General features: G+C 35.1%; 2 protein-coding genes across 2 annotated transcripts; both read left to right on the top strand.

Annotated features, from left to right (window-relative positions):
- The first annotated feature begins 3599 nt into the window (after positions 1-3599).
- On the top strand, positions 3600-7983 carry LOC147870193 (uncharacterized). The gene is made up of 3 exons (XM_087337764.1): positions 3600-4229; positions 5116-5245; positions 7200-7983. The coding sequence occupies exons 1-3, from the start codon at positions 3678-3680 to the stop codon at positions 7682-7684; spliced, it is 1167 nt and encodes a 388-aa protein (XP_087193890.1). The 5' UTR covers positions 3600-3677; the 3' UTR covers positions 7685-7983.
- Positions 7984-10880: 2897 nt separating this feature from the next.
- LOC147870192 (bidirectional sugar transporter SWEET16-like) lies at positions 10881-14260 on the top strand. Its single transcript, XM_087337774.1, has 6 exons — positions 10881-10998; positions 11128-11164; positions 11249-11459; positions 11567-11728; positions 13525-13644; positions 13729-14260. Exons 1-6 carry the CDS (start codon positions 10959-10961, stop codon positions 14092-14094), a joined length of 936 nt encoding a protein of 311 aa, XP_087193900.1. The 5' UTR covers positions 10881-10958; the 3' UTR covers positions 14095-14260.
- The last annotated feature ends 569 nt before the right edge of the window (positions 14261-14829 follow it).

The following is a 14829-nucleotide window of genomic DNA, read 5'->3' as shown; positions in this document are numbered from 1 at the left end:
GAAAATTTCACTTTTTTGCACCCTCATCTTTTGATGTATGGATGGATGCCTCTAAAGGCAAGCGCCACCTTACAATTTAGATATAATCATGAATGTAATGAGCAAGTTTATACCCGTGTCTCTAATTTGGACAAAACTTTTCAAATTCCTTTATTTTCTTGATATTTAATGATAGCAAAAACACATGTTCAAATCATATGTGTTGTGTTGGTATATAAATCTATGGGTTTAAGAAAAATAAGTAAAATTCTATAAACAACGCTTTTTCTTAATATATTTTCAAAAAACTTGTCAATGCTTTAATTAATAGTAAACTTGGTTTTCATCAATACATATTCTATTGATCAAGGCTAGATAATGTTTATGAGTAATGTATTTTTGCGAATCAATCACATACATTGAGGTGATGATTTGCATATATTGCGTTTGGAATCAACAATACTTTTCCAACATAAGATTTTGCTCAATGTTAATAAATATGGCAAAATGTAGGCTTATGATCAACACTCCAAGGAAGATGCTCCCCTTTTTTGAATTCCCTTTCCACCGAAGGAAATCTCCTAGAATGGCATGGTTAATTTGTTTATTTTTCGTATTGTCCACATAAGAGCACTTTTTTTTTTGGAAAAAAAATAGCACATATATATAACAACTAATTTGGTGTGGTAATATTCACTAACAAAATAATATATAAGACTAGAAAGTGACACATGACTATTTATGAGTGCATAATGGCTCATAAACTTGGCCTTTAGAGTAGAAATGTTGAAATAACAAAACACATTGATATTTTGTCTTATTTGAGGTACAAAAGTTTATCGTATATCAAGAGAATTAAATAACACAATCAATATTTTCATTTCACCCAAATTTTCCTTTTTTGAAGAGTCAATCAATAAGTTAGTATTTCCTTCCGTTACAAAATTTACAATACGAAGGATTGTGTTTGTATACAGGGAGAAGCAAGCACATAAACAAAATATAATGCTTGTTTTCTAATCTCCGATTATTAATATTCAAAGAAATTTGAATGTTTTTTTTCAAATATACTAAGACAATCACATGGTAAAACCTCTATCTTTATGACTTAAGATAAGATTGTGTGTTCAAGTTTTGATGTCGTATTTGGAATTATAAAACCCTTCATATTTCAAAAGAAATGGAGTAGCGGAGTGAAAGAATCATCACATTATGGTAATGGCTAGCACCATCATGAATGGAATGAACATGCCACATTCATGCAAAGTGGACACGGTAGTCAATGTGGCCTACATCATGAATCAATGCTTGAACTCAATAGTAGATGATAAGTAAAAAAGCAATTATTTTGATTAAGTCATTTCATAACTTTGCTAAGAGTTGTACTGTAGGGCGTAAAATTCCATGTCAAATATAGAATCACAAGCCCAAAGCAAAATAGTCATGAATTAGGGTTGCATGAGGTTCACTCACGTTGAGGGTATGCAGTCGAGGAATATTGTGCTAATCGGATGATGCGGTGATTATGAGTTTTTTGTTGATTCTTTTATACATGTTGGTTTCTTTATAGCCATGGAAGTTGGCTTGTAAGATATGAATTGTATATTATCCTATGTACATTGACTTAACTAATGGAAGTAGTAATTTTTTGGGAAATTAAAAAAGAAGAAGAAGAGAGTCATGATTTAAGGCATAATATTGGTTTACTTTTGCTAGTGAAATTGTTTGGTTTGCATACATATATAAGACATAACAAAATAACACATTAGAACTTTTTGAGAACAAACTTCTTTTTTAGAATACATGATTATAATGTACTTCATTAAAAACAAAAGAAGGAAGAAGGTCTAGGAAGCATTTGAGAATTCTTTATGCTAAATAGTTTTGGGGATTTCCAGTAAACACAACTTAATGTATGCTTCATTGTCTCATGGGTGCTTGGTATATATGGCCTTAATACAAATTTAGATGAGAAGTAGATTATGTGAGGTTGAAATAAGAAGGTGAGAACTTTGGAATACCTGAATGTGTTTCTTTATTTGCACAAAATGCACACAAATCTTTATTATTAGTTCAAGTGCCATGTGATCCAACTCAATATGCACGATGAAGTAACACATAAATTTGAGTCATAACACGATGAGAATAACTATTAAGTACTTGCAATCTAGGACAAGAAACATGAAGACATCAACACGAAGAATATATACAAAGCTCAAAAGGACACACTAGAAAAGGGGGGATAGAATAAATCTCACTATAAAACTTGTACCAATGGGCATCCTAATGTAAAAGGAGCCCAATCTTATTGTAAAAAGCTATAAAAATCTCCTTTTTGTGGCTTTGGGGTTTCTCCTTCCTTCTTGGCATTTTTTCTTTTCGCATAATTTGTTCTATAACTCTACATCTTTCATCTTTACCTTTCACTTGAGTTGAAGAACGATCAAGCTCAAAAGCTAATTATCCAAACCCTAACCAATCTACCGCTTGTATGTGTGTCATATACATCTTCATAAGAGAAGTGGTCTTGATATTATCTTGTGACATTCATATGTATATGTGTGTGTAAGTGCTAATATTATATTGAGAGAGAGAGAGAGGATAGTACACATAGGTTCATTAAATGTCCTATAGCGTGTACCATTTGGAAGTACTTATCGGACATTTGGCAAGTTTTAACTTCTCGTTGTTTGAGACTTCAACAATGGGTTTTTTCTGAATATGTTCAAAATGGTTCAAGTGATGAGATGGAGATATTGTTCCAATTTTTACGTTATTAGGGTCCACAACACAATTGGAATATGCGTAATGCTTTCATGTTTGATAATAAACATGGGGTGAAAGCCTATATAAAGAAGCTTAAAGGTATTCTCATGTGGAATTTTTGGATGTTAGCGCATGTGGGGATCATTTCCTCAAATGCATATTTAGGTTATTTAATAGCATTATAGAACGTCCCTCTCCCTACATAGGCATGTGATAGGTAGAGGAGACTAAGAAGTGTTGTAACTAAGTGGATTTTACATACAATTAAAATAATTGTGTGCTTTTACCGAGAGAGAGAGAGAGAGAGAGAGAGAGAGTGCAAGTGCAAGTGCTAGTTAGTCCAAGGCTCCAAAGCTACATGCTCCAAGGTGATTAACAACCAATGTCACTTGATTCGCTACGAATAGGGTAAACATCGGTCTAGATATTTCGTCTCAACAATGTCAATCAGGAGGTAGAACTCCATTGGTTCGTAGATGTGTTCCGATATCATGCACATGGAAGCCGCACAAAGAAGTTTGAAAATACCCTAACATGTTGCTTTACTTTAACAGAAAAAAGCATGTAAATGTTCATTATCATCCCAAATACTAGCGTGATTGAACATAAGTAGTAGGGGAATTAGCACATACAACGGTAAGCGGGGTTTGGAACATGGCATTTATGGAGAATAAGCAAAAACTTTGGTTTGGGGCAAAAGGAAAACACAGAGAGGCAGTACAAGAAATAACAGTATTGTGGAGAAATAAACTCTACTGAAGCAGAAGTATGTTAGACCAAGACCAAGACCAAGACCAGGACCAGGACCAGGACCAGGGCCAAGACCAAGACCAAGACCCGAAAGAAGGGCAGTTGGAGAAATAATGAGAGCTGGCCACTCTGTGCAGAGCTAAAACCCTACGTGCGACAGACACAACCAGACAGAGAGCGTGATGCTGGCGAGGAAGCTTTCTGTACTCGTGTTGGGCGCAGGTCCCCATCGATCCATATCCACCACGAGGACCGTGTGGCAATTCGTCACAGAAGCAGAAACCACGGCTGCAACAGCAGCGGCAGTAACAGTAACGGAGACTTATCAAGGATTAGAGCACGGACATTGTTGTAGTGGCCTTAGCACTGTCGCAAGGACATGCGATAACTGTGATAGTGAACATGAAGTTCGAGAATCACCCCCTAAGCTTCTTCGAGCGTACCTACGGAGCCAGACGAAAGCTCAATATTCTACTCCCATTAAGGTTCGTGACGAAGGACGTATCCCTGCGGTGCTTGTGAATGATGACTATAAGAGGTCGAGCTCAAGATCGAGGCAAAAGAAAGAAGATGGTTCTAGAGATATTTTTCTTTCTTTGGATGCTAAGCCGATTGCTGCCATCCTTAAACTCATTGGGAAACGGGACTTCATCTCTCGTGTCTTCGACATGAATATTTACTGTGATCCCAACTCGGAAGTCATCAAAGAAAGCCTCCAAGTCTTGCCTCGAAATGTGAGTACAACATCAATCAATGTATACCACAATTTTTCATGATGGTCACTATGAAATGCAAAACAATGATTTTTGTCTTTGATGAGAAAATGGAGTGTGACTATCTCTGTTGGAAGTATGGGTGATCATGGAATTGAAATGGAGACATGTAACTATGCTGGATCTCATGTACATATGTATATATAGGACGTGGGTTTTTGAGAGCGATTTCTCACTATGGCAGACCTTTCAATATCTTAGAATAGCACATATTGGAGATCCTTAAGAATGCGCAAGTATATCCATTATGTCAATGCATTGGAGCATCATGAAAAACTTAAAGCAGGCATTTCTATGTAAAAGATGTGAATGTTTGAGGATTTTTCTTACTTCAGTTATCACCCCATATCTTGGTTTGGCCTATGCGGGAGATCTTATTCAAGGTCGATATTTTGGTTCGTGTCAGGTCACTATATTTTTACGTGAATATCTATAGACTTTTAAAAGATCGTGGAATGTCCCGAGTATTTTTTTCATTATTGAAATAATTGTGAATGTACTTTTGCCGGTTTCATTTCCCCTTATCCTTTATTGTTCTCCTAGATGACGCAACATTTTCTTATATAATCTTTTGTTCAGTCTCCTAGGTCTCTCAGAAAAGGTAATTTCTTTCTTATAATCAATCTCCCTGAAATCTCTTTTCATAGTACACAATTTACTAGTACAGAGGCATAATCTGGTAATTTTTGAAAACTTAGGGTTATTCTGCTAAATATCATACAAATGGTGTTTCACCCTTCATTCAATATGAATTTCATGCACTGTTATGAAGCTTCATTTACTAGGAGCTATGTGTTTTCTCTTCGTATATATGTCAATGCAACATGTTTTCTCTTGGTTTCTCCAGTTGAATTATGGCCCTGGAAAAACCAACATACTCAACATCCAGTTTATTAGAGCGAATCCTGACCGAACCTTAAAGCTTGGTGTGCCTGTGGAGTATCTTGGCATTGAAAATTGTCCTGGTTTGAGAAAAGGTATGTAATCACTTTTGGATTGTTAATGCCATGAAAAACTTGAAATAGGTGTGAATAGATACTGCTGATAGTCAAACGTTTTGGTGGGTACTTCATCAACCATGAAACATGCTCAAAATATGAGAGAAACTTGAAACATATACATTACTTGGTTTATAAACTGGCCAGCACAAGATAATGTATACCACACTAAGCCAATGATGATTAGGCTGTGGGAGATTCATTTTAATCCACTAAAAGTCTTCCCTTACTCATGATCAACTTCTTTTTGGATTTCATTTCTCAAAAGAGGTATAAGGACATTGTAGATGACACAGATTTATGCTTGTTGCTGAAATTTCAGCCTTTTTGCTGTAAACACATGCAGCGTACCTTTTTCCTTAAGCATACATCTTGCATGTTCCATAAAAACTCTATTTTTTTCTTGACCAAATGAATTTGTTGAGTGTGTACCTGCAAGTTAATTGTCCTAGCATACCATTTTGCTTCGAAAAATCATCCAAAACTTTTGAGAAGTACTCACTCAATCTGATTTTTTAAAGATTGGTTGCCCTAATGACTAGTTATGAGCCCGGTTTGGTTCAGTTTCTTTGCCTTGAAACTAAACCAAACTGAACCGAACCATTTATAGAAAACAAAAACCAAACCAAACCATTTATGAACTCTCACGCTACTTAAACCAAACCATTTAAGGAAAAAGTAAACCAAACCATTTAAATCAAATCATTTAGAGAAAAGTTGAAAACAAACTGAACCATTTAATAAAAAATTTAAACTTAAACCATCTAAGTCAAATTAATTAAAAAAATTAAAGAAACAAAAATACATTAAAATAAAAATTATTAAATAAAATAAAATGAAAATAAAAATAATTAAACCAATAAACAAAAAGATGTTAATTAGACCATTAAATTAAATAAGCATTTAAATTAAATTAATTAATTAAATAAAAAAACATTAATTAAACCATTAAATTAAATAAGCATTTAAATTAAATTACTTAAATAAATAAAAAAGCATTAATTAAACCATTAAATTAAATAAGCATTTAAATTAAATTACTTAAATAAATAAATAAAACAGTAATTAAACCATTAAATTAAATAAGCATTTAAATTAAATTACTTAAATAAATATAAAAACAGTAATTAAACCATTAAATTAAATAAGCATTTAAATTAAATTACTTAAATAAATAAAAAAACAGTAATTAAACCATTAAATTAAATAACCATTTAAATTAAATTACTTAAATAAATAAAAAAAGTAATTAAACCATTAAATTAATAAAGCATTAAGGAAATAAAAAAAGTTAACCAAAAACGAATGAACCTATAAACTGAACCACTTAAACCTATAAACCTGAGTTTTAGAACCAAACCAATCTAAAACCAACCCGTTTAATAATAATTGAACCAAATTAAACTTTTAATTATATTGGAACCAGTAAATTGTTAAACCATGGCTTAACGGTTCGGTTCGGTTCGAGCTCAACCGGTCCCATAGCTAATGAGCTCTACCTCCTCTTTTTGTGAAGAATTCTGAACCTTTTGAGTTTTTACCTCTTCTTTGCTTAATTGTGTCTCGTCTTTGTTTTTCACATAGAAGAATTGATTGATATTCAATTGAATTTTTCTCCTTTGGTATAATCAATCATTTAACAAGTGTGCCAATTCTTCATCCAAACCATTTCTAATTACTGTAGAGCTTCTCATTGAGTTCTTTGACTCTTAGTGCATATGTAGAAGCATCTTCTCTGAGTGCATGAATGTGTGGGAGTTCTTAAATAAATTATATACTTAGCAGCCAAATGTACCTTAGATTGTTAATGCAGTTTATGTGGATTAGGGTGATTCTCCCACAGCATAATCACCTTTGGAATTGTTAGTATGTTCTAGAACTCTTGTTCTACTTTTTCCTGATACTTCTTAATATAGTCCACAATGTACTATAGGTGGTACACTGATGAAGCTTGAAAAGTATATTCTTTATAATTGCAAAGCAACCGAAGTGCCTGCAAAAATAGTGGTAGATATGACAGTACTCGAAATAGGTGATCGGGTTTTGGTTCAAGATCTTGAAGTTGACTTTGATCTTCTATATTCCGATAGAACAATGCCCGTGTGTGAAATTGTCAAAGATGCAGACACCCTTAAAGCCAAAGCTAAGAAATTAAAAAGGGAGATATTTCATAAAAAGAAAGCTCTTCGTGAAGAAAATGCAACATCATCAAAGAAGTCCATTGATGCTCAGTCATTGGAAGGTGAAAATGACATGATTGGAAATGGCATAAATGCACCTAATGATAAGGTGGATGAGGGACCACAATCAGGTCTGAAGAGACCAAAGCCAACATATAGGAGAAAAAAGACATCCGATGCAAGGTCTCGCGGTGACATTTCCAGTAGAGCTAATTCTTCAAAGCAAGGGAAGCCATAAAAAAGAAGGCTTCCCAGTTCTTCACCAATATCAAACAACCTAGGAGAAAGGTCGTTAAAGCATGGATGACTCCTTTTTGCATCTTTTCAGGAGTTTCTGTGTTGTCAGGTTCTTCATCAATTGGCCTGGCCCTATCATTGGTTTGGAGCTGATTCATGCATCCATTATATGAATGAAAGAATATAGTGTAGTTTGTTGTATTTAAAGAATTCAATGATTTTTTTCTTATCCATATATGACCTACACAGACATTGCATATATCTTTGCCTTATTTGCTTATAAATTTGCAACGTTCTCCATTTCTTAGAGTCTCTATATGGTTCTGTTGAACTCTTGAAATTATGCTCTTAGTGTGCACATTAATACTAGGATTGTATTCACATCATTATGTAAGTATGCACATCCCACTAAAGTAATTTTGGATGCCTTCAAACATACAACTTTACTAAGATGTTTACCCATAATAGTAATTTGGGAAGTATCACTAATGTAAACCACAAATTTGGATAGGAGATTGGCTTGATTTGTAAGCCTTCCTGATTTTGAAGTTAAGCCTTCCTGATTTTGAAGTTACATCTCTTAGATGCCGTAGAGGTTCAGAGAATATACGCATGTATTTGATTTGATTTATCAATTTTTAATCCAAGAAATATAAAATGAGCATATTCATACGAAGATCACAATTTATTCATAAAGAGAAAAAAGATCAATGAACCACGGATATTTGAATATTTTGCATTTCAGATCAATGAGTATAGTGATGGCCAGTCAAATACGCATGGATGGCCCGTAGTACCAGAATAGTTGTGCGAAAAAGGAACTAGTAATCCTGTGCGTATTTTATTGTGTTCTCAATATGTCTTGTGAACTAGCCCTACTCTTGTAATCTGCCAACATAGTAAGGCAAAGAAAGGGACATGCATTACTATGGGATATTTTAAGTAAAATAGTAAGCTAGTATTATTTTACACAAGGGCAAAGTAAAATAAGATGTAGATGCAAGTATAACACCTATGTCATAGCTAGAACCATTCAACCTACAATGCACCAGATTAGGTTGATATGGGGGATTGTTTCGCGAGTTTTGGTTAAGAAAAGCTACATTGCTGAGGGGATAATTTGCATCATGGGTACCATAATGCAAAGGGTGACAAGTTGCACTCATGTATACAAAAATGTGAAAATGATAGATTTCAAAGGGATTATTTGTCAAGAGCTACACTATCCCCTCACAAATGAACTCCCAATAAAAACTAGGTGCTACAAAATTTAGCACCTATCAAAGCTCACAAAAAAACTATCTCAATAGTTATGAGACCATAATATTAAACATGGAGCTTCTAACAAATGATATATAGGCTCTTGATAGGAAGATCATGGGTAGAGTTTTCATTCACATTAACTCCTCTTGTAATAGTTTTGTCTCTTGGTCACACCTTGTCTTGTGCACCTTCTATGTGTGGTGGTATTCATGGCACACATGAATTGGTTATCATGCATTATTGTTTGCTGCATTTGTGTGATCCTTACTCATCAATCATCTCCTCATGCATTCAATTGTAGTAAGATGTATCTTTGTATATTTTTTTTTAGAGAAGCGATTCAACTGGAATAACTAGAGATGAGAGTTTATTGCTTTGCATTGTATAATTCGATTTGCAAATTCCCGTGATGGATTTTGCTTTCGATTTCTACATAATTAGTTGCAGTGTTGTAGTTCCTCAAACATTTGATTAGAGTGCTGCACTTTGGTGAAGTTTTGATCAAGCACATCTAATTGTGTTAATGCCCTTTATTTTGAATTATGCTTCCACGTTAGAGCCCTTGCGAATTCACAAATGATCAGTATGTTTGTGAAATCAACCTCATTAAAAAACAACTCTTCAAGTTAGCATACTTTTAGGGCATCTTGTAGTTGCAATTGCGTCAATATCAGAGTTCCCACGTTATATCACTCTTGGTGGCAACCAATCCTTGATAAATCTTAGACACACACAAGCTCAATGCCCAATGCATTGGTGGGTGTGATGGTGTAGCATTTATACTCGAAGTGGATCAATCAATGCATACCTATTCTATTGTGCAACAAAATTAGATAATTTCCTTGAGCTTTACTATAACCATTTTGTGACACCTCAACTTCAACTACATAAAGTTCCATCATTGATGTTGTTTTCCTATCAAGCGTTAAATTAGAGGCAACACAAAAAGTTCATAATTACTAAACATCAATTTATATTCGTATTCAACCATCGACCACAACAATACAAAACCATCAAATCACTATAGACCATGGAAAAGAAAAGAAATGACAAGTGTCCATTAACTTTCTAGGCAATGATTGACAACCATCCAACATATATTTGTCCATTGGCTCCTTTTTCATGAAATTAAGAACCAAAAAATTTACCTTTGACAAAGGTGCATTGAAGATAGGATGCTTACTGAAATATATTTTAAGTTGGTGAATAAGAACTTAGAAGTGGGTGGAAGCATGGTTGAATAATGCATTTGTCTTGTTAAAATAGTTGTGGGAAGGTGTTGAGAAGATGACACATGTCTTATAATACTTGCTTGATAGGCATAAGATGTGGAATCCTAATGTATACCATTGTTAAAACACAAATAAGTGTATGCTTTCAAATCAAGCATGTGGACACCATCCATTGGTCAATAAACGATCATCATTGCAATTTGCACATGACAATTGGCCCATTCCACAATATTCATTAGGGAAGTCGAGTGTTGCTTAACAACTTTCATACCTAAAACGTGGATGGTAGAGGTAAACCCGCCTTTAATATTGTTGTAACGGTGTTGGAATACGTTCCAATTCGTTAAAATGCTTAATAAGAGGTCAATATGCAATATGAATATCTAACAAAGGGTAGCAAGGAGAGCATTGGTCAAATTAATGAAGTGACAAACAACATCAGGCATAAGAATTAGACAAAAGGGGGGGGGGGGGAGGGGGGTAATTGGTGATGTGTTTGCACCTTAGAGAAGGCATGAAAGAGTGGAATAATAAACGATAGTGATGTGTATGTATGCCGTGTAGAGGGATAAGAGTGTGTAAAGGTAGTAATAGAATGTAAAAGCAAAGCAAGAGGGGGGGGGGGGGGGGGTTTGCAGGTGGCAAAGTCATGATCACCCAAAAGGATGTTCAAGTGAATTATATCATGACCACCTTTATGTATATAAACAATAACAACGTGAATCTCTTCTTTCACTCTTCATATATTTGAAAATCACACACACACACACACAACGAGTTATGGCCCCTACAATCATCCCCACTCTAATTGGCATCTTGGGTGCGTCACAAACCTTTCCACAAGATGTGTATATACACATATTTATACATGCACACATAATTTATGTTTGCTCTCATCCTCCTAAGTTAAAATTTTGAAGTTTTCATGTTGTTTTTGCATATGATCAAGGGAACATCTTGTCCATCCTACTTTTCTCTTCTTCCTTGTGAGTTAATAACAATATTCACATGTTAAGATGTCTTTATTTATTTGAATGCCATCTTTACAAACCTTCATATCACACTTATAGGCCAACGTTTTGGAGGATTGTGAGCCGACAATCAACTGAGAACTTCAAAGGATTGCCGTATGTATGCACATTGTTAAGCACATCATTATGGTCATATTACGGCTTGTTAAAGCCTGGAGGCATATTGATCCTCACCATCAACATAATTGGCACCATTTTCCAAGCTTTCTACCTTATTGTTTTCCTTTTGTATGCACCCAAACGTCGTAAGGTAATAGATTTTTTGTAATAGTACGGGTAAATCATACATAATGATTAATTAACACTCATCACTTGTCACTAATAAAGTATTTTATATTGGTTTTCATGATTATACAGATCCGAACTGCGGTGCTAACCTTCTTGTTCGATGTTGTCTTCTTCGGCATCATCGTAGCCATAACTATGCTCGCAACTAATGGTTCCAAGAGGTTGCATGTGGTCGGAACCATTTGCTCCACGATCTCTGTCTCTATGTATGCCTCTCCAATGGTTGTCTTGGTAAGAAAATCTATACATTTTATTTTGGGCTAGTCATTGAGACACTAGTTATGTATGTGCTAGGAATGGGTGGGCTCTCAACCATACGAGGAAGGGTGTACACACGAGCGGCAAAAAATGGACAACAGAATACATTAAAACTACATTACCTAGTTTGAAGAACATAGTGAGTGTCTATAATTTGCCACGGTAGGACTACCTTTGCCAATGATTGGGAAGATGAACATGGAGACACCATCCACATGATGTATATATTAAGCTCAAGTAATGTCTCTTGGCAAACTAGTGGCTCTCTATGGAGAGTTCCAAATCCTGGAGCATTCCTCGATGCAAGCTACCTTATTCAGTAGGACTACCTTTGCCAATGATTGGGAAGATGAACATGGAGACACCATCCACATGATGTATATATTAAGCTCAAGTAATGTCTCTTGGCAAACTAGTGGCTCTCTATGGAGAGTTCCAAATCCTGGAGCATTCCTCGATGCAAGCTACCTTATACACCACTTAATCTCCAAAGCCCCTTGGGTTTCATGTTCATTTCTGTGACATCTCGGGTTCGAATCCTTCCAACTCCACATTTAACCCACAATGTTTCTCATCTTCCCCCCACCCATTTACATACCACACCCTTGAATACTTTCATGTTCCCAAAACCAATTTCTTTTCAATATCGAGATATGCCCACGAATCATAAATTGGCTTGTTGCGTGGCTTATTGAGATTTTTGGTACTAACCCACAAGTTGGGAATTCTTATACTTGAGCTATCCATAGCTCCTCTACTCCTCTATGACGTGGACAAGATTCTCTTCATTGTGGAAGCTTTGATTGACTACTTGACCCCTAGGTTATTTCCTCCTATTTGGTGAAGCAAAATCCTCAAAATTGCCCGTGTTTTCTGGCCTTTGCTAAACGACATCTTTGATCAATAATCAAGAAAACAAGAGAAGGCAAGCCCTACCTGACATCTACATTGGTCCAACACAAGATAAACACAGTCATGGAAGCATGTAGAGAATGTTTAGAAGTCTATATATTATTCTTGAGTAGAGTGAACTACTTTTCCTGAAGTGTGGTTCTTTATTAGTTGAGTTTAGGCTATTTAAACAATTAACCATGGTATGGGTGCACAAAGTTGGCACATAGTCACTTGCGTGTAAAGGTGAAGCACATTCCTTTTCTTTTCTAGCTGGTGTCAACTACAATTGATAGATAGCTCAATGAAGTGTTCAACAATCCTAAAACATGCTAAATGATGTTGCAATCATTGTAAAAATCTCTAGGCATAATTTTGGTCTCATATTATGCACACTACCCGTTTGCTCATAAGAGTATTTATAAGATTGACATTTGATACATCAACATGGTATGAATGAAAGCGATACATTGCAAAGTCATATGCCATAAAAAATGTAGATTAAAGAAACAAACTTTCATTTATGTTTCTTTGTTGTGTCCAAAATCATAAGCTTCCAAGACATCAAAATTTACCTAGCTCAATTTAGAGGGGTGATAGACATCCTCTAGGGGGATCAAGCTAATCACTTTCTCCTCATAAAAGATGATACACAAATAGTGCAAGTTGCATATTGGATATAAAGATCTCAATAGTTTAAATTGTGGGTAGTTGGAACGCCACCTTAGAACCATCTTCGTCATGTACTATATACATCGAAAGCCATTTAAAAGTTTCACAAGCAATGGAATTTGCATTTACAAAAATGATTTATCTAAGAAGCAAAGTTTGTGTTCACAAAATGACCTTAAAGAATATAAATGTTGGAATTTATATAGGGTACTGTGGTTCGTACAAAGAGTGTGGAGTTCATGCCATTCTTTTTGTCACTCTTCCTACTCCTCAATGCTGGTTGTTGGTCTCTCTATGCTATCCTCGTCAAGGACATATTTGTTGAGGTATAAAAATAAAATAAAACACAATGACACCAAATTTATTTTGATTCGTTAATCCAATGTGCTAAGTTTATGGCTTTTTTATAGGTTCCAAATGTGATAGGTTTCTTCTTGGGTGCCATTCAACTAGGAGTATATATTTACTACAAAAACATTTCACAACACAAGGACAATGCCTCTAACCATGACCAAAAGGCCATCCCTATTGAAATAGGGAGGAGTTTGAGCCTACCAAAGCAATTCAATTTCTATAAGACTAACTCTTATACATCATCATCTCGGGGCATTGTGAAGCAACAAAGCCTTCCAAGTAAGATTATAAAGGCATCTTCGATGACAATCATAGATATCCTAAATTTCCTTCAAGACAATGACCCCATCAATTCTACAACATGTGAGAGTAGTATAGAAGAAATCGCGCTGAAACCAAAGCTGAAAAAGCAATCTTCTTAAATATCTTGATAATGTATTCCACTTCAAGGCCTAAAATTGATCATTTTACCACACAAGCATAGATTGTTACGAGCCAATTGACATACAATTTATAGGCTATGAGCTGTTGTCAGAGACTTCTGTACTTTTTAGTACTCCCTTTTAATGGAATCCACATGTTCTTCTAGATATTTGTTTGTGCATTTTTTTATACTTTTGGTGACATGTAACTTCCATGATTGACATGAATTGCAACCCTCTATGTTGCCTATAACACTATGGTATATTAGAGCATTGGTGTTACAATGCAAATATAATTACTCCCTCAGTTTACTTCCATAAGATTAGTACAATACAAGCCCTTGTTGATCAAATGACTACCTCCCCTAACATTTATCAGATTGTTAGATTCTTTATTGCAGCTCCACAAATGGTCTTCATTACAGTTTGAAACTTTTGAGTGATTCTAAACCTCCTTGGATTGTACTACAGTTGTGGACAGAAACCTAATAAGCTCCTATTACGTTTCATCCTATTTGTTGTTTATGTGCTTGCACCATGAGGTGGTGCTGTGGAGCAACATTTCACTGAGAAAGATTGGCCGATCAGACCCTCATAACCGCAAGTTAATTGTTTTCCATATTGGTTTATTCATATTAGTATTCCTAAAGCTATAGAATATCCCCTTCCTCCACAAGAGTCCATCACCACAAGGGTCAAAATGGATTCATCAAACATTGCAAAATAGCATTGGTA

This window comes from Azolla caroliniana, unplaced genomic scaffold, assembly GCF_043228905.1.
Source record: "Azolla caroliniana isolate FFs.n. ecotype wild unplaced genomic scaffold, voAzoCaro1.0.p SCAF_1, whole genome shotgun sequence".
NCBI classification, from domain to species: Eukaryota; Viridiplantae; Streptophyta; class Polypodiopsida; order Salviniales; family Salviniaceae; genus Azolla; species Azolla caroliniana.
This window is presented reverse-complemented; position numbering and strand designations above follow the sequence as displayed.